At 43.3% G+C, this 17,900-nt stretch overlaps 1 protein-coding gene across 4 annotated transcripts in view; it reads right to left on the bottom strand.

Moving 5' to 3' along the window:
• Window positions 1-2,681: 2,681 nt before the first annotated feature.
• trim3b (tripartite motif containing 3b) overlaps window positions 2,682-17,900 on the bottom strand; it is a 54,834-nt gene continuing 39,615 nt past the window's right edge. For 3 of the 4 annotated variants that reach the window (XM_063203340.1, XM_063203339.1, XM_063203338.1), the window contains 11 exons: window positions 16,441-16,592; window positions 14,040-14,220; window positions 11,853-12,053; window positions 10,997-11,531; window positions 10,468-10,571; window positions 9,883-10,050; window positions 9,260-9,428; window positions 8,520-8,573; window positions 7,628-7,698; window positions 6,677-6,817; window positions 2,682-5,970 (listed from right to left, as the gene is read on the bottom strand). In XM_063203340.1, coding sequence (XP_063059410.1) covers window positions 5,818-5,970; window positions 6,677-6,817; window positions 7,628-7,698; window positions 8,520-8,573; window positions 9,260-9,428; window positions 9,883-10,050; window positions 10,468-10,571; window positions 10,997-11,531; window positions 11,853-12,053; window positions 14,040-14,220; window positions 16,441-16,592 — 1,929 coding nt within the window. In that variant the 3' untranslated portion in view covers window positions 2,682-5,817. The remainder of the gene's footprint in view (window positions 5,971-6,676; window positions 6,818-7,627; window positions 7,699-8,519; window positions 8,574-9,259; window positions 9,429-9,882; window positions 10,051-10,467; window positions 10,572-10,996; window positions 11,532-11,852; window positions 12,054-14,039; window positions 14,221-16,440; window positions 16,593-17,900) is intronic. The other variant, XM_063203341.1, reaches the window with a different exon arrangement.

The raw sequence follows: 17,900 nt of genomic DNA, 5'->3' as shown, positions 1-17,900 counted from the left end.
GATACTCTTCCCCATCCTCCTCCATGACAGGTACCCTGAGTATGGTACTGTCCCGCCGCACTGCTACCTTGGGGCGCCATTGAGGGCTGCCCCCTTGCACGGGTGAGGCATAAATGCAATTTCGTTGTGTGCAGTGATCACTTGTGTGCTGTGGAGTGCTGTGTCTCAATGATAATGGCAGTCGGAGTTTCCCAAATGGGCTTTCACTTTCGCTTTCATAATGATTCTTGCTTGAGACATTAATCAATACCTTAATGACTTTGCACAAGGACCAAAAGACAGGGATGCCGCCAGAAATGTTGGGCTCCATGAAAGATTCAAATTTTGGGCCCCCTTAAGGACCCCTGTCAGTGCTGTCCGTGCCTGGGCCCTTAAAATCTGTAACACCTTTGCCCCCCTAGCGTCACCCATGACCCCATGTAAATAGGGGGCCCACACAGTGTCTCATTTATGTAGATGTACAGTATGGCTTGGGGGGGGGTCCATTAGAACTGATGGTGCATAGGGCCCACAATTTGCTGTTACGCCCTATAGGACCAGCAGCGACTGTGGCATGGATGAAGAGATGAACAAAACAGTAAGGGAGGTTCTCATGGCAATAGGTTTGTTTTGGCAGAACAAACTGTAAAATCAGGAACATCTCTAGAAAACGGAAATATTGCTGTACAATATTTTGGATGGGCTGATAGAAAAAAAAGCAGCGTTGACATACTGTGTAGGCTTAGCTACGCCTCATCTACCCTCTTAGCCACTTCTTAGACTTCTCTAATGGCAGAGGTGCAAGAGAGTTATTTTGTTTGTTATGGCCAAAAATGCATAGGCTATAGGCTTTTGCACATGTAGAGCTCTATCAATAATCTGTGAAAGTGAAAGTGAAAGTGAAAGTGAAAAAAAGTGAAAAAAAGTGAAAGCCCATTGGGAAACTCCAACTCCCATTGTCATTGTGACACAGCACTCCACAGCACACAAGTGAACACTGCACACTGCGAAACTGCATTTATGCCTCACCCGTGCAAGGGGGCAGCCCTCAGTGGCGCCACATGGGGAGCAGTGCGGGGGGACGGTACCATGCTCAGGGTACCTCAGTCATGGAGGAGGATGGGGGAGAGCACTGGTTGATTACTCCCCCCACCAACCTGGCGGGTCGGGAGTCGAACCGGCAACCTCTGGGATGCAAGTCTGACGCCCTAACTGCTCACCCATGACTGTGCACACTGTGCATGTGCACACACACACTTTTTGTTTATGCTGGTGATAACTAGGCCGACATCCTTTTCTAGAAATATTTTGTATCACTGGTGTACAGATTCCAAATCATTGACATGAATATACAGGTAGTGATCTGGGATATGACTCCAATCGGTAAAAAGGCCAGGTGCCAATTATTTTGACCTTTTTAACAACAGCGAGTTAAAAAATATAACCTGTTATGATTCAGTTGTCTGCTTTACTACCACAATATTAACTGCCATACAGAGAATCAGAACAGGTGTTGCCAATTAAGGGTTCCATTCCTGACTGTCAGTTTCTCAAGATTCCATTGTTAACTAGCACCTGCGGTAAGATTCGAGAACCCTAGTGGCTAAGGTGTTTGAAGATTGAAGGTGGTTAAGGTGATTGAAGATATGGGGGTAGTGAGTTTGAATCCCACTCTGACCCAAGTTGAATTTCAAATTATTATATACAGTGTTTCTTAGCCAAGATAAAATAGCATGTTATTTAGTATATCCCCAAAATGCGGAGCTCCAACACTTTCAAGATGGCTGAATTACAGATGGACGATTTTTTGTTTGGCCCATAACTTCTGACTGGGTGGATAGATTTCCCCCAAATTTTTTTGTACTTTTTTAACAACAGCGAGTTAAAAAATATAAACTGTAATGATTCAGTTGTCTGCTTTACCACCACAATATAAACTGCCATACAGAGAATCAGAACAGGTGTTGCTAGTTAAGGGTTCCATTCCAACTGTCAGTTTCTCAAATCTCCAACTGTTTAGCCTGTGTGCTGTAGCTACACACTTCAAAGTCAAATTAAAGATGATGGGCCCTTGCACCTATGTTGCATGCCATGCCACACAAAGCCCCATCAACATTTTTTTTTGTCTAAACGAGATACACACAACTTACCAACTTTCATGCACTCAAAAGGGAAAGTATATACTATGTCTAAACCATGCCAACAATTAATTCTGCCAAAATATGATAGGCCTCTTAACTATAGGCCCACTTAAATTATAGCACTTCCTTCACTCTAGTCATCAATTAGTGTGTGAAGGGACCATATTGGGAATTACTGCATATTTGAATTGGTGACATGTATTCTACTTTTTAAAAAAAAATATTCATAATAAAGTCATAAAGAAACCCTCCGCAATTCTTCATCGTCAATGACTTGAGCTCATGTACAACAAATGTACATGAGATGTACGGTGTAGGACAAACAAATTCCATTGTATGTAAATTTCAAAAAAGTCAAATGATCTCAATTCCTGTTGTGCGTGGCCATGGCATCGTATTGACCTTTTTAGTTCGTCTGGTGGGGGTCCGTAGCATGTAGTGTATAACGGCCACGCTATAAGACCCCCAGGGGGCAATCATTTCTTAATCCGCCCCTGATGATACCACAGGCAATAGAACCATTTAAAATCTTCATCACAGTAACCAGAAAAAGTTTATCAGGTGTTTAATATATGTACAATCTCTTTCACACAGTGGTAGAAATGTGCCACAGGGAATCCAACACAAGCCTTTGTCTGTGATACACAACTTCACTTTACAGAGTTCTCTTCATATTTATTCATTATTACTTGGATGTTGTTTTTTAAAAACCCATCAGGATCATGCTTTGTACAAAACAAGAAAAAAAATGCACGCCAAGTAAAAGGTTCACATACAGCAACTGATAAATACAGAACCCAGCAGTTGATGTCATATAGTAGGTACCATTTTGAGAAAAACATGGAGCAACAGCATAAAAAACAAAACAGTAAATCTCTTCAAAGTGGTGGTGCGTAGCCTTCACCCTCACTACTATCAAATATAGGGCGTTTTTATCGAGTGGTCTCTCAGTGAATTTAGCCATAACAGTTCCAAGTTCATATTCTTACCATATCCACGCAGGGCTGCTGACAGCTTAGGCTACCCCACCACCACACCACCCCCCACCCCTGTCAATACATACAATAATGTAATGGGGACCCCCAAATCCTACTCCCCTCTTCCTGGGCCCTTGCTGTAGCTAGTGTTACAAAGATATCACCACTTGCAGTCAGCCGGCAGTCAGCTGGTAAAATGATAATGCAAACCGACATGCAAAGAGGAAAGGAGCACTTGCATGGATATACATGACTATAACTTTGTATCATTATCTATTAGCAGCGTTTTGTACAAGAACAGAATGTGTCAACTGCATTATGTGTGTATTTTGTATTGTTAAACAACTGATGATAGGCCAATTAACAAAACATTTGGCCAGAACCAATGAGTGTGCTGTATTGACGAAGGCTCAGTGGAAATGACACACAAGGGGTATGTTGGAACAAATGAATAACACCAACAACAAAACAATACTGGTATGTTACATTGCTGGTATATATACGTGTTTAAATATATATATTGTTTTAAACGACACACTATTATAGTGAAATCTGATAATGTTATATGTGTCTCTGTGTATATACTGAAATTATATATAGGGAGAGATAAGCCCACGACATAGAAACAATCATTGTGTATTTTCCATATCAACCAGCTATGATACACATTTGGCATTTTTCATGACAAATAAAAGCAAGGAGTTGTCACAGGCAGGGCACTTGAGCCGTCTTCGCTTCACACGATAGCGGTCAATAGATTTGGATGGTTGGCGGAGAAGAAACAATTCAAATAGAATTAGAAAAATAATTTATAGAAAGGAAGATGTAGAAAAAGAAGAAAAATAATAGTACATCTTGTATAGCTTTTTGGCTCCCTTATGACGTTTCAAAAACAATTAAAAAAAAAAAAAACTAAAAACAGTGCAGAGCCTGAACATGCATGTTGTGTTGTGCTATTGAACGTGTCCTCAGAATAGAGTACTTCATTCAAGACATGGTGAGTCCAGTCAAAACCATCACGTATGTACAGACAGCTGCCTCAAACATTAACCACATTTACATGGGCACTTTTAATCCGATTGAAATGTAGTACACACCGATTAAATGATAAATGTTCAAAACATTTAAACAAGAAAGCGGCGCCATGTAAACGGTTCGATTAAACCGAATCGGTTTAAATTAAAAGTGCCCATGTAAATGTGGCTACTGATACGGCAGAGGTGTTTAAATCTTTTTCAAAATCCGGTTTGTGGGGGAGGGCATCAATATAGACTGTTGAAACAAAACAGGACCACTGAGCTACAACAATTAGACGGTAAAATAAAGTGTTTATTATAGTTCCATGTAGCAACCTTGCAGTGTCGCTCTGTGAATTACCTTCATATGTTTATATACATATACACACATATGCATATGTACAGATATATACGTATTTCTCTATTTATGTAGATACAAATACACAGCTACAACACAAGCACTGTTGTAGTTATAGGATATGATCAATTTCTCCAGAAAGACAACAAAATGCTTAAAAAACAAACCAAGACAGATTGGTATAGATGATACACTAACAGGTCTATACGCAGGGTGAAGGCCACATAAATAGAATACAAAACGAGAAGGAAACGCCAGTAATTACTTTTATTTACTCTGTGTGTGACATGTAAGTGTTATTCAAATGAACCATATCTGTGCTTTCTGTTGGTATGGATGCCTGTATGTGGACATAATTAGGATACAAATATTCTTTCTGATGTTGTCCTCATCAATAGGAAAGAAAAAAAGTGCACATGCTGTAGCTTGTTAAAACATAGTCCCCTCTCTCTCCCCGACTCCTCAGCCTGCTGTCTTTCCAGCTGCCAATGTTGTACACCTGTAGTTCACATAGAGTGCAAGACGTGGAGGCCATCTCAATATCTATCCTCTAGTAGTCAATTTCCTCCATCCTCGGTCCTCTATCCTCGTGCCTCTGTTTCACTCCTCCCGTGGAGCAAACAAAAGAAGGAATCAAGGGAGGATGGAAGAATCAAGCCTCACGTACAGGCCCCCTTCTACGGCATCTCACCTCCTCCCTCCTCCCTCCTCGCACCTCTTCGCCACCTCAGACGTCCTTACTGATCTCGACGCACGAGGCCAGAGGCAGCACTAGAGGAGGGATATTGATACGTGCTCATGAGTAGACGTACCGCATACTGTGTATGTGTGTAGTAGTGTGTCTATGGGAGTAGCAGAGGGAGAGTCCAGCGGCCCTTTGGGAAGACCATGCCAGGTCTGCTTGACCTACTATCAGCCTCCCTGCCTGTCTGCAGCATAGTGGAGTCTCCAGCTCAGTCCCTACAGGAGCCAGCCGTTAGCCTGGAAATCCCATGAAGCTTTGCAGGAGTTGTTGATATACTGTAGTCTGATGACAAACAGGCTAGGTAGACACAGACCTACGTACACAGTTAAACGGATTTGAAGCATTTGAAGAATTACAACTGGCGATTTTGCAACCGAAAAAAAAAAGTCCTTGTTGGAATGGCTCATCAGGACATGTTATCAAATGGGTGTTTCTGATGGGCAAATCCAACCTGAAGATCTGAGTTTTGGTTGCAAAATCGACAGTTTGGGGCTTCAAATGCTTCAAATCAATAACCAGTGTACAGTTATTGGTCTGCAGTGCAGAATCAGAGGTCCACTCCTGTCACTGGGGCTGGGGGTCTCCTCTCCCGCCAGTTCTTTTACTGGAGGTAGCGGTAGACCTTAAAGCAGTGGTTCCCCGAGTCGGCCACCACCACATGGCCGTCCGACGTCAGGGCCAGGCCCTGGGGACCGTACAGGGGGTCGGCACTTGTGTTGATGTACGACAAGAAGGACCCCGAGCTGTCAAACACCTGTGATGGACAGTACACACACACACACACACACACACACACACACACACACACACACACACACACACACACACACACACACACACACACACACACAAAGCAAAACAAGTGTCATTCATTAGATCAAATGGCCAGTCAAAGAGGTGTCAGAGCATGTTGCGATGGGGTAAGTAGATAATAATTACCAGTAGTAAACTGTTTATTAAGAATGACATATTTTCTAATCATCCCTTCCACTACTTTAAATGGTTAGAATAATACAGTAACACAAGCAATCACCTCTATGTGTTACTGCTATATCTACTATATCCTTGTAACATTGTATCCTTGTATAGTGGTGTCTGTAGTTGCAATGGAAAGTGAATAATGTGTTTTATTTGGCTTCCCAGTTTAGTTTAGTTTAGCTTCCTGATCTAATTTAACAATGTGTCTTTTTTATTTCCTAATCTAATTGGAATACATGGGTTTCCCGTTTGTAAACAATTCCTGACTGCGCGACCCTGGCTGCGCACTGTTCAACCTCTGATTGCTGGAAACGGCTGCCACTCAAAAAATGCGCTCATGTGGTTGGCTGCTTAGCATCTTGCCCCTCCTCACATCGCGAATGTTTGTAAACAGAAAGCCTATCTATACAGTTGCAGTATTTTCAGTAGAAAAAGAAAGTGGAAGGGATGGTGGCAAAAAGCTAATATACAATACAGCCCACCTGTATCCTGCTGTTTCCCCAGTCTGCAACGATTATGTTTCCATTGCCGTCTACGGCCACACCTGTGGGGGCGTTGAACTGGCCGTTCCCCTCGCCATGAGAGCCAAACTTGAACTGGAACTCCCCATCAGCATTGTAGACCTGAAACCAAAAAAGACCAAAAAAGAATGCATTGGGTAAATTACTTGACCTTAACCCTTTAAGACACAGCGTTATAAATTTGCTGTTACCAGTATGGCAATGACCAAGTCGTAGTGCATTACTACAGGCCCTGTGTTATGTCATAGTATTGTAGTACTATGGTACCTAACTTTTCAATGTTATTACAGCGTGCCACTGGAGGTACGGCGTGCATTAAGGGGCTACAGGTGAAAGGAATGTTAGAGAGAGAAAAGCTGTGTCTGTGGGCTTCAGCTTCAGGTGCTCATCAGTGGAATGTTAGTGAACCTCCTTCCGAAGTCTGGACCTTTAGCTTAGTGGTATCATGCTGTGCCACCCATGCCTGACCTGGAGCGTAGACTGGTAGGTTGTGGGTTCGAGGCCCTGAGTGGCAAACTATAGGGCAGATGACCTCAGTCATCAGGCCTCAGTCAGTATAATACCCGGGATGGGAGTGAGGTTTAGGGGGATACCAACTAGCAGAGTTTGGTGTGGAACATTAGTAAACCTCCATCTCGAAGCCTCATACAGTATAGGCAGTGTGGAGCTATCGGACTGGTCCTTTAGCTCAGTGGTATCGTGCTGTGCCTCCTCCCATGCCCGAACTGGAGCGTTAACTGGTAAGTAGCCTGTTTGAGCCCTGAGTGGTGAATAACGCAACCCTGATCCAAATACTAAATCCCTATCCATTAGGTCACAGCTACCCCTTAGGTTCAGCATGTTTATTCATTCACCATCATTTTCCCTCAGGCCAAACAGGTCATGATGAAATAGCGGTAGTATACACTGTACCTTCACAGAGTGATTGTGGAAGTCCGTCACCAGGATTTCATTCTTGTTATTCACAGCAACAAAATGAGGACCTGTTCGAATAGAGACAGATCAGAAAAAGACGGTGAGTGGTCTACGGAGTCACATGGCCTCCACAGGATAGTGGGCCCAGAAGACTTATTGGTCATTTCACTTGGCGCTGCCAAATGTCAATAAAAGGTTAGCGTAGCTGTGATGATGACTTTGGTTACCAACAGAGCTCTGTCAATCCCTGGTTCAGAAAGCAAAATCCCTGCCTCTGAGCCAGCTGACTGTAATGAGTGCTCAAGATGGATTGGGTGTTTCACAAAGTGAAGTGTTCTAGCCTTGCTAGGATGAGTAACGGACATTTTTCGCGGATTTCACCAAAGAGTGTCTAATAACTAGTTCTAAGTGTAATTAATAATTGGATACACCTTGGTGAAATGGGTGTTACTCGTCCTAGCAAGGCTTGGACACTTCACTTTGAGAAATACCCGTAGGCTGTAGACATTCAGCAAAGTCACCTGTGTTGGAATGAAACTATGCCAAACATTTTACTTTGGAATCAGGTTTTTGACAATTACTAGATTGATTACTAGACATGTTTAATAGAAATTCATGATGGTTGCAATTTTTGCTAGTGATTTTCTTTCATTGCTGGACAATACTGTTTAGCTGAAACAGGCAGATGAGTGAGTTGTTATTTTTCACACACAAACAAAAAAATCACAGTTTTTTTTTTCAACACCAGTGCCACCTTTCTGTCAGGGTCACAGCAAGTGATATTTGTGATTTTTCTTTTCTTCAAACACAAAACGATTAGAGGGGTAAGGGGTTAGAAAGACAATGTCACTTCACAACAGGACACGCTGCATAGCAGTGCAGTACTTACTGAAGGCTGCGGAAGACTTACTAAACCCCAGTGAAAAGTGTACGCTACTCTTTTCTAAGGAACAAAAAAGGATGGGAAGAAAACATGAAGGTGAAATGAGACTTATGAGGTGACTAATAGGAAAACAGGGTGTGGGAACCCAGGAGTAGAATCCAAGCACAACGTTCAAAGATGCATGAGTATACAAGCGTTCACTCTCACATGTACACACATTGACACATATGCACAGATTCCAGCTCACACAATCCACGAGAGAAACCAAGACTTTGAAATACTATGTAAGAGTTATACAATGACACATCTCAATGGGAGTCCCTAATGAGCGCAAGAGTGGACAAAGATGTTTAGAAAAGATAGCTTAGAAGACATAGTCAATGATAAGACTAGCAAGTCAGCCAAAGTAGATGAGAGCCGTTCCATGTAAGTGGTCTGACTGCCCATTAGTCCGAAGTCCCGTTAGCCTGGCCGTACACAGTAGATGCAAGTAACTGGCTTAGAATAACGTACATCAATTCGTAGCATGGCTGGAATCCTTGTTTGTCACACTTTCGTCATACTATTTGGTTATTATCGAAATACCCTAATCAACCTAGTAGAAAACCATAAATCTATGTAGCACGTTTCCATATGTTGGCTTTAAGAAGCTCTCTGTAAAAGTAATTTTCTGTGAATACCCTTTGCTGCACACCATCCACGTGGCAATTCAAGCAGGTTTGAACGTTCATAAAAAAGTTCTGTACCTGCAAATTGCCTGTCGGAGGTTCCTCTGGCTCCAAATTTGGTGACGAGCTTGCCATTGGACTGGAAGATGAAGACGCAGCAGGCTTTGTTGTCCACGGCGATGATGTGACCGTTACGGTCCACAGCTACTCCTTTGGGGCCCATAAGCCGCCCTGAGCCAATCTTGCTCTGGAGCACACAAAAAAACAACAACTAAAGGTCAGTACACATCACTTTCCACTTTTAGATAAGTACAATCAACATCAAATTACCTGTGATGAACAAATATAAAAAAGAACAATGATGTTGGTTCAATTTCCCATATTCCATAGCAAAGTCATGATTGGCATGAATGGACCATGTTCGAACCCGGCCTGATTGTTTCCTTGTCTGTCTCTTGGACGACCTGTAGTTCCGTGGGCCACTAGGGGGCTCTAGAGCTACACACACACACACACAGAGGTCTTGTAGGAACCAGGCTAGATGTTTCCCAACCTTATGCCATGTCTCTCTTTCACCTACTTCCTGTTACCATCTTCTCTGTCCTATCTAATAGACAAAAAGGAACTGTCCTATCTAAAAGACAATAATGACCAAAAATATACTTTCAAAAATGGAAACATTGAAAGGCATCAGAGCTTACCTTGAACTTTCCATCCGGTGAGAATATGCTGATCCACCTATTGTCGTAGTCCGCCACTATGATATCACCATTCATATCCACAGTGACGCCTGTGGGCCTCTGCAGTTGTCCGGGAGAACGACCCCTGACCCCAAACCTCATCTTGAACTGCCCGTCATTTGTAAACACCTGCATCAAAGAAGGAAATGTGAGTATTAGTGACTGATCCACAGCATTGTAAAGTGTGCACTAGACAGTTGTTATAGTGGTTTGAGAAAATTATATCTTGAAATGATTATCTATTGTAGAAGGATGAGTGTTTTTAGCACAAGCACTTAACTATACTTGAGTATATCTAATTTGCATAAAATGTTTTAAGTGAAAGCCCTTGGGAGGGTTAGACGGTCAGAGGGTTAAACAGCTTAAACGAATTAAAAAGGTACAGTAAGTAAATAAACCAATGCAAGGCAAAGACAGTCAAGAGGACGTAACAGTATGTCACATAGATTTCCATTTAAAAGAAAGGAAAGAAAAAAATCTTTGCAAAAGCATCCTATTCGGACAATCTAGCTCACAATCACACAATAATTAAGAATGAGTGTTTACCTGGATGCACTGGTTGTTGCTGTCCGCCACCACGACTCTGCCAGTGACGGAGGCTGATATGCCTTGCAGATTAGTAAACTCACCCTTCTCTCGACCTCTTGAGCCTGTTCAAAATAGACATGCAGGCAAACAGGCAACCAGAGTCATAGATATGGAGAAGCAGTGAGAAAAAAAAAAATCCAACTAGAAATGCACTCAGAGAGTGCAGACCTCCAAGGAAGCTGTTCGATAGAACATTTGACTATGTTACACCCTAAATTCTTTTCAAGTCTTTCTGCATTGTTTTATGGAGTTAGAAACTGGAATGTCAAAATTCGACCTATTCCGCAATGGAATAGAACTATTCCCAGTAATCTATGCACCCACTCTGTAGATGAGCTCATCTCCGAAGAGGTTCTCCTTCTCCTTAATGGTGTTGTAGCTAATTTAAATTAAACTAAACTACAGTAAGCATACGTAGGCTACGTTACTCTACTAAACTAACTACTTCTCCATAGAAACGTGGTAGTGCACAACTCTGCGTACTCACCCACTCTATAGATGAGCTCGTCCTCGATGGGGTTCTCCTTCTTCTTGGTGGTGCTGTACATGCTGGATGGCCTCCTGACGGCCTTCTGCCGGATGTGGCCGCCGGTGCCACTGGGCGACTTCACGCGGCGCTTCACGTCGTCGGGCGACTGCGGCACGTCCGAGGGCTTGATGGCGCGCAGCCGGAAGGGGCTGCCGCGCACCGGCTGGCCGTAGAGCTGGAGGGCGAAGGCGAACTCGCCCTCGGAGCGCAGCGTGTAGCCCACCTCGTACGTGCCGTTCTTGTTGTCCGTGACGTCGGGCTCCGCCGCACGTGAGCCGTCCGCCACCGCCGTGATCTCGGCTCGCAGCATGGCGTTGCCTGAGCGCACCAGCTCGCCGTCCTTGTCCTTGGTGGTGACGGTGACCGAGGCGTGCTGGCCCACTACGGCGTGACGCAGGCCCTCGCCTGTCGCCACGCTGGTGTGGCCCACCGCGGCCGTGGTCAGGAGCACCCCGAGGTTCTGGATGGAACGCCGCAGACCCTCCGTTTCCACCTGACAGTGAGAAAGCATAAGCATAAGCATTTTTTATATTATAAACTATACATTTATCATTTGTAACATATAATTTAATAAATTACCACTTGTCAAAGACATAATGCATTGACACGTATATTATAGGGCAGAATAAAACAACATCATTGCAAGTTGCAGGTCACAATAAAACAACATCATCGCACATTCCAGGGCTGAGCTTCGTACAAAAGCACCTGGCAAATATAATGTGATGTAATATAATGAATGAATCAACATCGTTGCACGTTCAAGGGCACAGTTAAACAACATTGTTGCATGCTCCAGGGCGGAATAAGATACCTGGCAGCCTAGGTGTGCGTTCTGGTGCGGCCGCTCAGGGAAGTCGTGATTGGCCAGCGCGGCCACGCGCTCGCTCATCTGCTTCTGGACCATCAGCACCTCGGTGGCGCTGCCGTGCGACAGGGCCTGCTCCGTGAAGCTGCAGCTGCTCTGGATGTGCTCCTTCCCCTGCAGCAGCAGAGACAACTGGGCCTGCAGCACCTGGGAGGAGAGAGAGAGAGAGAGAGAGAGAGAGAGAGAGGGGGAGAGAGAGAGAGAGAGAGAGAGAGAGAGAGAGAGAGAGAGAGAGAGAGAGAGCGAGAGAGAGAGAGAGAGAGAGAGAGAGAGAGAGAGCAAGCAAGAGAGAAGAGGGGAGGGCGGTGGAGAGGAAAGGCAGAGGAAAAAGAGAGAAAAGGAGATACGCAGATACACAGTGAGTGACAGAGATAGAGAAGAGACAGGCGGAAGGGAGGGCGCTAGAGAGTATAGCAGCAGCGACATCTGGGCCTACAGCATCTGGGGAGTACTGTATTCCAAAGCACATGGGTAGGTGACGCACCTGGCTACGTTAACCTGCACGAAGTTGTAAATCTACTAATAGATACCCCACATGCAACATTTAGCTATGAAAATACGGACTCCAGGCTCTTGCATTAGATGGTTTACCACTACCTCAAGGTTCATTTAACCTGAATTACCACTTAGCCAGGATCTTGGCATACCTCCCTGGTAGGAGAGGGGGACGGAGGGACATACACAGTGAGTAAGAGAGAGAAGAGAGAGAGGGAAGAGAGGGAGGGAAGAGAGGGAGCTAGAGACATGATAGAGAATAGTGGACGGGGGGGTGGGGTGATCACTGAGAGTAGGTGAGAAAGAATAAAATGAGCAAAAAGAGTAAAAGGAAGGAAACGGGAACAAGAGAGGTCGGTAGGTCGAGGCAAGACCAATACAGCTGTTGTCAGATGTACACCAAAAAGTAGAAACTCAAGACTAACCAGAATTGACAACAGACACTAGCAAAACGTAAGGAAATGGGAATTGAGAAAAGACACCAAGAGATGTTGATAAAGGGAAAGACCAATACAACAATTGTCAGATGCTGCATTGCATACAGGGTGAAACCATGGGGAAAAACACCAAAAAAGTAGAAATGACAAAACTAACCAGCAGAGGGCACTAGAGCCAAAGACATTAACAGATGCACAGGGTAAAATAATGTCAGGAAGTTAAACACGAATCACAAGTTAGAAAGATCTCACTGTCCCATGCGTAAGCCTGGACAAACCTTAAAGGGGTATGCCACTATTTTGGGGCTTAATACAGTTAAAATCATTGGCAGGGGTTTATAAAGGTGGTAAAGTGTCTTATTTTTCATGTTAAGCGTTGTCTTGCTTTAAGACAAGTTAAAAGAGGCAATATGTCGCTAAGCTAGTGAAAGTCAATGTATCCGTGTAGCATTGTAGCGTGCAAGGCAAGACCACATGAAGTCAGGTAAGATGAGGTCAACAAGACCACATGTAAGGTGTTACAAGTACCACTGGTGTGGCTACAAATAATGTTTGTGATGGGTTGCCCATCACTAGGCTTGTGTGTGTGCTCTGACTGCCACCGCAAGCCATTACTGGGCACTTACTGCTACACCAAACAGCCAGGTGTGTTGGCATGACAGTTAGAGTGCGCCCACAACCCTAGTGAAACATTACAGAAATAATCTGCCTCTGAATCTACCTATTTCTTGGCATTGCAGATGTAATGCAATGTAAAATAATGTAATGTAATTTAGTGGATTTCTGTTTGGTGTTGCAGGTGTTCTCCAAGTCTGTGGTGAGGGCATGAGTGGCTTCGGATAAAAGTGCCAGCTATTTGTAGTAAGGTCACATAATGCAGTGTGGTGGATCTGCCTTGCCTTCTGCTTGGCATTGCAGATGTTCTTCCAGGCCTGTACTGAAGGCATACCATAACTGGCTTTGGATAAGTGTCGGCTAAATGTAAGTGTGATGTTAAGCCCAGCTGTCAGTGAGCGTGACAGTAATGTAATCTAATGTAATTCAGTGGATCTAACATAAATCTCTCTACCTTCTGCTTGGCATTGTAGGTGTTCTTCCAGGTCTGTGAGGAGTGTGTAAATGGCTTTGGACGAAAGTGTCAGCTAAGTGCAATGTAATGTGATATAATGCAATGTAATGTAATACAATGTAATGGATGTACCTTCTGCTTGGCATTGCAGATGTTTTCCAGGTCGGTGATGAGGGCGCTCTTGCGTTGCTGTAGCGCCCGCTCCAGCTCCTCGAAGGTGGCGTTGATCTCCGTCACCGCCTCGTTCTTCCTCTCCGTCAGCTGCTTGGAGATCTCGCTCACCAGCTCGATGGCCGCCGTGAGTTGAGGAAGCCTGACGTGGGAGCAATTATTCATCAGCTTTTATTTTTAACATAGCTAAGTGGATGTATGCATGCAGATGTGTGTTAATGGGTGAGCCATAGGCTGCATTTGTGCCATGTGAATTATGTATAGTATGCAAGGGAATGTATATAGATATGTATTAAGATACATGTATGTGATAATGATATGTGGTAGTGATGTGTTGGATCTGTGTATTCAGTATTCAGTCCTTTCTGGTTTCCCTACTCTAGTCTACAGTCTTGTCAGTCAGCTGAAATACTCAAATAATCATCTCATTAAAACACTTGATTTTGCATAACAACATTTTTTTTAATATTTATAAATTTAATATATTTGTACTTTATTTTGCTGCTGTTGCTGATATTTCTGACAATAAAAATGTCCTTACATGGCATGTTGATGCTTGTAATGCATTGGTCTGTGTTATTAAGCGGACTTGCCACGCTTATACTAATCTCTAAGTACAGTTTATTATTATTAAGCAGGCTTGTCACGCTTACAGTAATCTCTAAGTCCAGTTTCTTGCTTGCTTGCTTGCTTCTCTTGTGCAGGGCTGTAAAAATAGAAATCGCTTCTCCTCCTAGGCCTTTCGAGATAGAGACACCGTTCAAACACTAAAACGACCGGCTCGACTTGGAGATTTTTAAAAAATCTTAGTGTGTCCATACCCCTTGTCGTTTTTTTCGTTTTCAGCGATTTTGTGCAGATGGTAGAATGCTCTTGAATGAAGGTTCCGCCACTCTAGGGATCAGAGTGTAGGAAGCTTTTTCTTTCATAAATCATCAACACTTGCACCTATAAGTTTAGTTGACGTGTTGTTAGCGAGCTCTATGAGATGACTCCAAACGGTGAAAAGATCATGTCCCAACTCCCATTACTTTTTAAATGGCAGGTGTGTAAAAAGTGATGAGCTGGCCCAATGGCTTTTCCTATTGATTCTTGAAGTGCCTTTCTGAAGAGGTCAGCACATCTTCCAGAAGACGTCCATTTGTGACTGAACCGTTTAACCTATAAACTTCATTCTAGGACTGTTAGAAAGATCACCCATATGACTCCAATCTGTGAGCAGAATATGTGCCAATTCTTTTTAGTTTTTTAACAACAGAGATCTAAAAACTAGAAACTGTTTTGAGTATGCCCTCTGCCTTAGAGCACAATACTAACTGCCATACAGACAATCAGAACAGGTGCTGCCAATAAAGGGTTCCATCTCAACTGTCACTTTCTCTCAACATTCTATTCTTAACGAGCAGCTGCACTACAATTCTAGAATTCTATTGTTCAGCTCTTCATTGCAATGTGATATTGTCTTGCTGGAATGCTTATGACAGCCAGCTGCTTGACTGAATGGTAGAGGTGCCGGAGTAGAAACATGGAGTTAGTGAGTTTGAATCCCACTCGGACCCATGTGGATTTTCAAAATTATATCATATGCAGTGTTCCTTAGCCAACTTAAAATAACATGTATGTCATTTAGTATCAATGGCAAAGGTGCTGGATTAGAGTTATGGAGGTTGTGAGTTCGAATCCCACTCGGACCAATGTTGATTTTCAAAATGATATCATATGCAGTGTTCCTAAGCCAACTTAAAATAGCATGTATGTCATTTAGTATCAATGGCAAAGGTGCTGGATTAGAGATATGGAGGTTGTGAGTTCGAATCCCACTCGGACCCATGTTGATTTTCAAAATTATATCATATGCAGTGTTCCTTAGACAACTTAAAATAGCAGGTATGTCATTTAGTATATCCCCAACACGCGGAGCTACAACACTTTCAAGATGGCTGAATCCAAGATGGCTGAATTGTTTGGCCCATAACTTCTGACTGGGTGGATACATTTTTCCAACTTTTCTTTTAGCTTTGTTTTCACAATAGTAGTTTGTTTTTAATTTAGTATATAGATATCAAAAATAAAACTGCTCAGCTCTGCCCCAAAAGGCAAGCCCGCTTCCAGCATTTTCTGCGAGAATGCAATCTAGTTGCCATTAAAAGTCATGTTCTCTGACAGAGGAAGGAATGTGTAAATCAGCTGTGTTCTGTAGGGCCTCTGGTCTGGGCTGAGCTGTGTGTGTGTGTGTGTGTGTGTGTGTGTGTGTGTGTGTGTGTGTGTGTGTGTGCGTGCGTGCGTGCGTGCGTGCGTGCGTGCGTGCGTGCGTGCGTGCGTGCGCGCGCGCGCGCGTGCGTGCACGTGCATTCCTTTTTACCGGTTTCCAATAGTGTCCAACTGTTTTTTGAGAGCGGTTTTGTGCTGCTCCAAGACATCTCTTAGGGGGACGGTCACATGATCCCTGTGCTCTCCCTCCGTGCAGTCCAGGCACATGGCCGTCTCACACGACTCGCAGTAGAACTCCATCACCTGCAGAGGGTAGCAGTGAGCAAGTCAGCACTCCTGCCACTGGCATGGCAAAGAAACCGAACAGAGGGTATTCCTCAAAGTTCATTGTTCTTGCCTTATTAGGACGTGTAACACCCACTTTTCCAAGGTGTATCCAATTATTAACTACACTTAGAACTGATTGGATAGTCTTTGGTGAAATTAGCAAAAAATGTCCAGATGTTACTTGTAACTTTGAGAAATGCCCTAGAGGTACATAAAGTAGAAGTAGAAGTAGATAGTTAAGTCATGATGTAAGTACAACACTGGCACATGATATTACATAGTTCTTACACCAGTTATTCCACTGCACCTAATGAGTTCTTCGTGAGACTTTTCACTTTTCTTTTACTTCTACAGCTACTGTTATACATCTCTGACACAGACTTAGAAAGCCACAGACACGATAAAGAAACAGTTCACATAGTCTATCTATAGAGTTATGAACATGTCAGGGGCCCTTTTGAGACATTATTTTATTACTGATATTCCAAGGGCCCAAAAGTGTATTATTTCATAGGCTGGACTGTATGGAAATATTTAACTGCATCTACAGTATTATCACACATACTATGTATGGGTTATTTTGTCCATAGTACTGTAACAAACATGTCCTGTACACATGCAGACATGATTCCATGTAGTTGTAGCTATTTGGTGTATATGGGATTGCCTGTGATCCCACTCGCTTTTTGCTGAAAATGTCAACTACATCATTGCAATATTGCTATGACACTACCAAGAGGCTTAAGTAAAAGGTTAAGCCTTGGCCATTACCATTTTGGTAACAAGCCAATAATAGAGGCTCTACGTGAAAGCTTTAACCTCTTTGCACAGAGGCCTTATTTCCTATTACCAGAGGCCCTGTTGTTAACAAATAGCAATGACCCCGTTAATCTGTTACTTAAGTCTCTTGGTAATGTCTTAGCAATGTTGTTATGATGGAGTTGAGTTTCTGCTCAGAAAAGAGTGAATATGCCCATCAATAGGCCCATCTGCAATCAAAGGCTATGAGTCTTACTTTGCCCTCATGATTGGGGCATGAAATGGGCTACCCAACAACCGCATATGTTGCACAGTTTAATGTGCTGAACGTTACTGGACATGTAAACACAATGTAAACATGATGGCACACATCCTTGGTCTTACAATCTCGCTTTCCTTACAGTACTTTTCCTTCATGCTTGAGGCAGAAGAGCATACAAAAACAAGTAAACATGGAGCAACGTCATCGGTCATATGCTCTAAAAGAGCCTTAGCCGACTTTGCCAGCCTAATTGGGGAAGGAAA

Source organism: Engraulis encrasicolus, chromosome 7 (assembly GCF_034702125.1).
Source record: "Engraulis encrasicolus isolate BLACKSEA-1 chromosome 7, IST_EnEncr_1.0, whole genome shotgun sequence".
NCBI classification, from domain to species: Eukaryota; Metazoa; Chordata; class Actinopteri; order Clupeiformes; family Engraulidae; genus Engraulis; species Engraulis encrasicolus.
The sequence above is the reverse complement of the archived record's forward strand: the minus strand, read 5'-3'. Positions and strand labels throughout refer to the sequence as shown.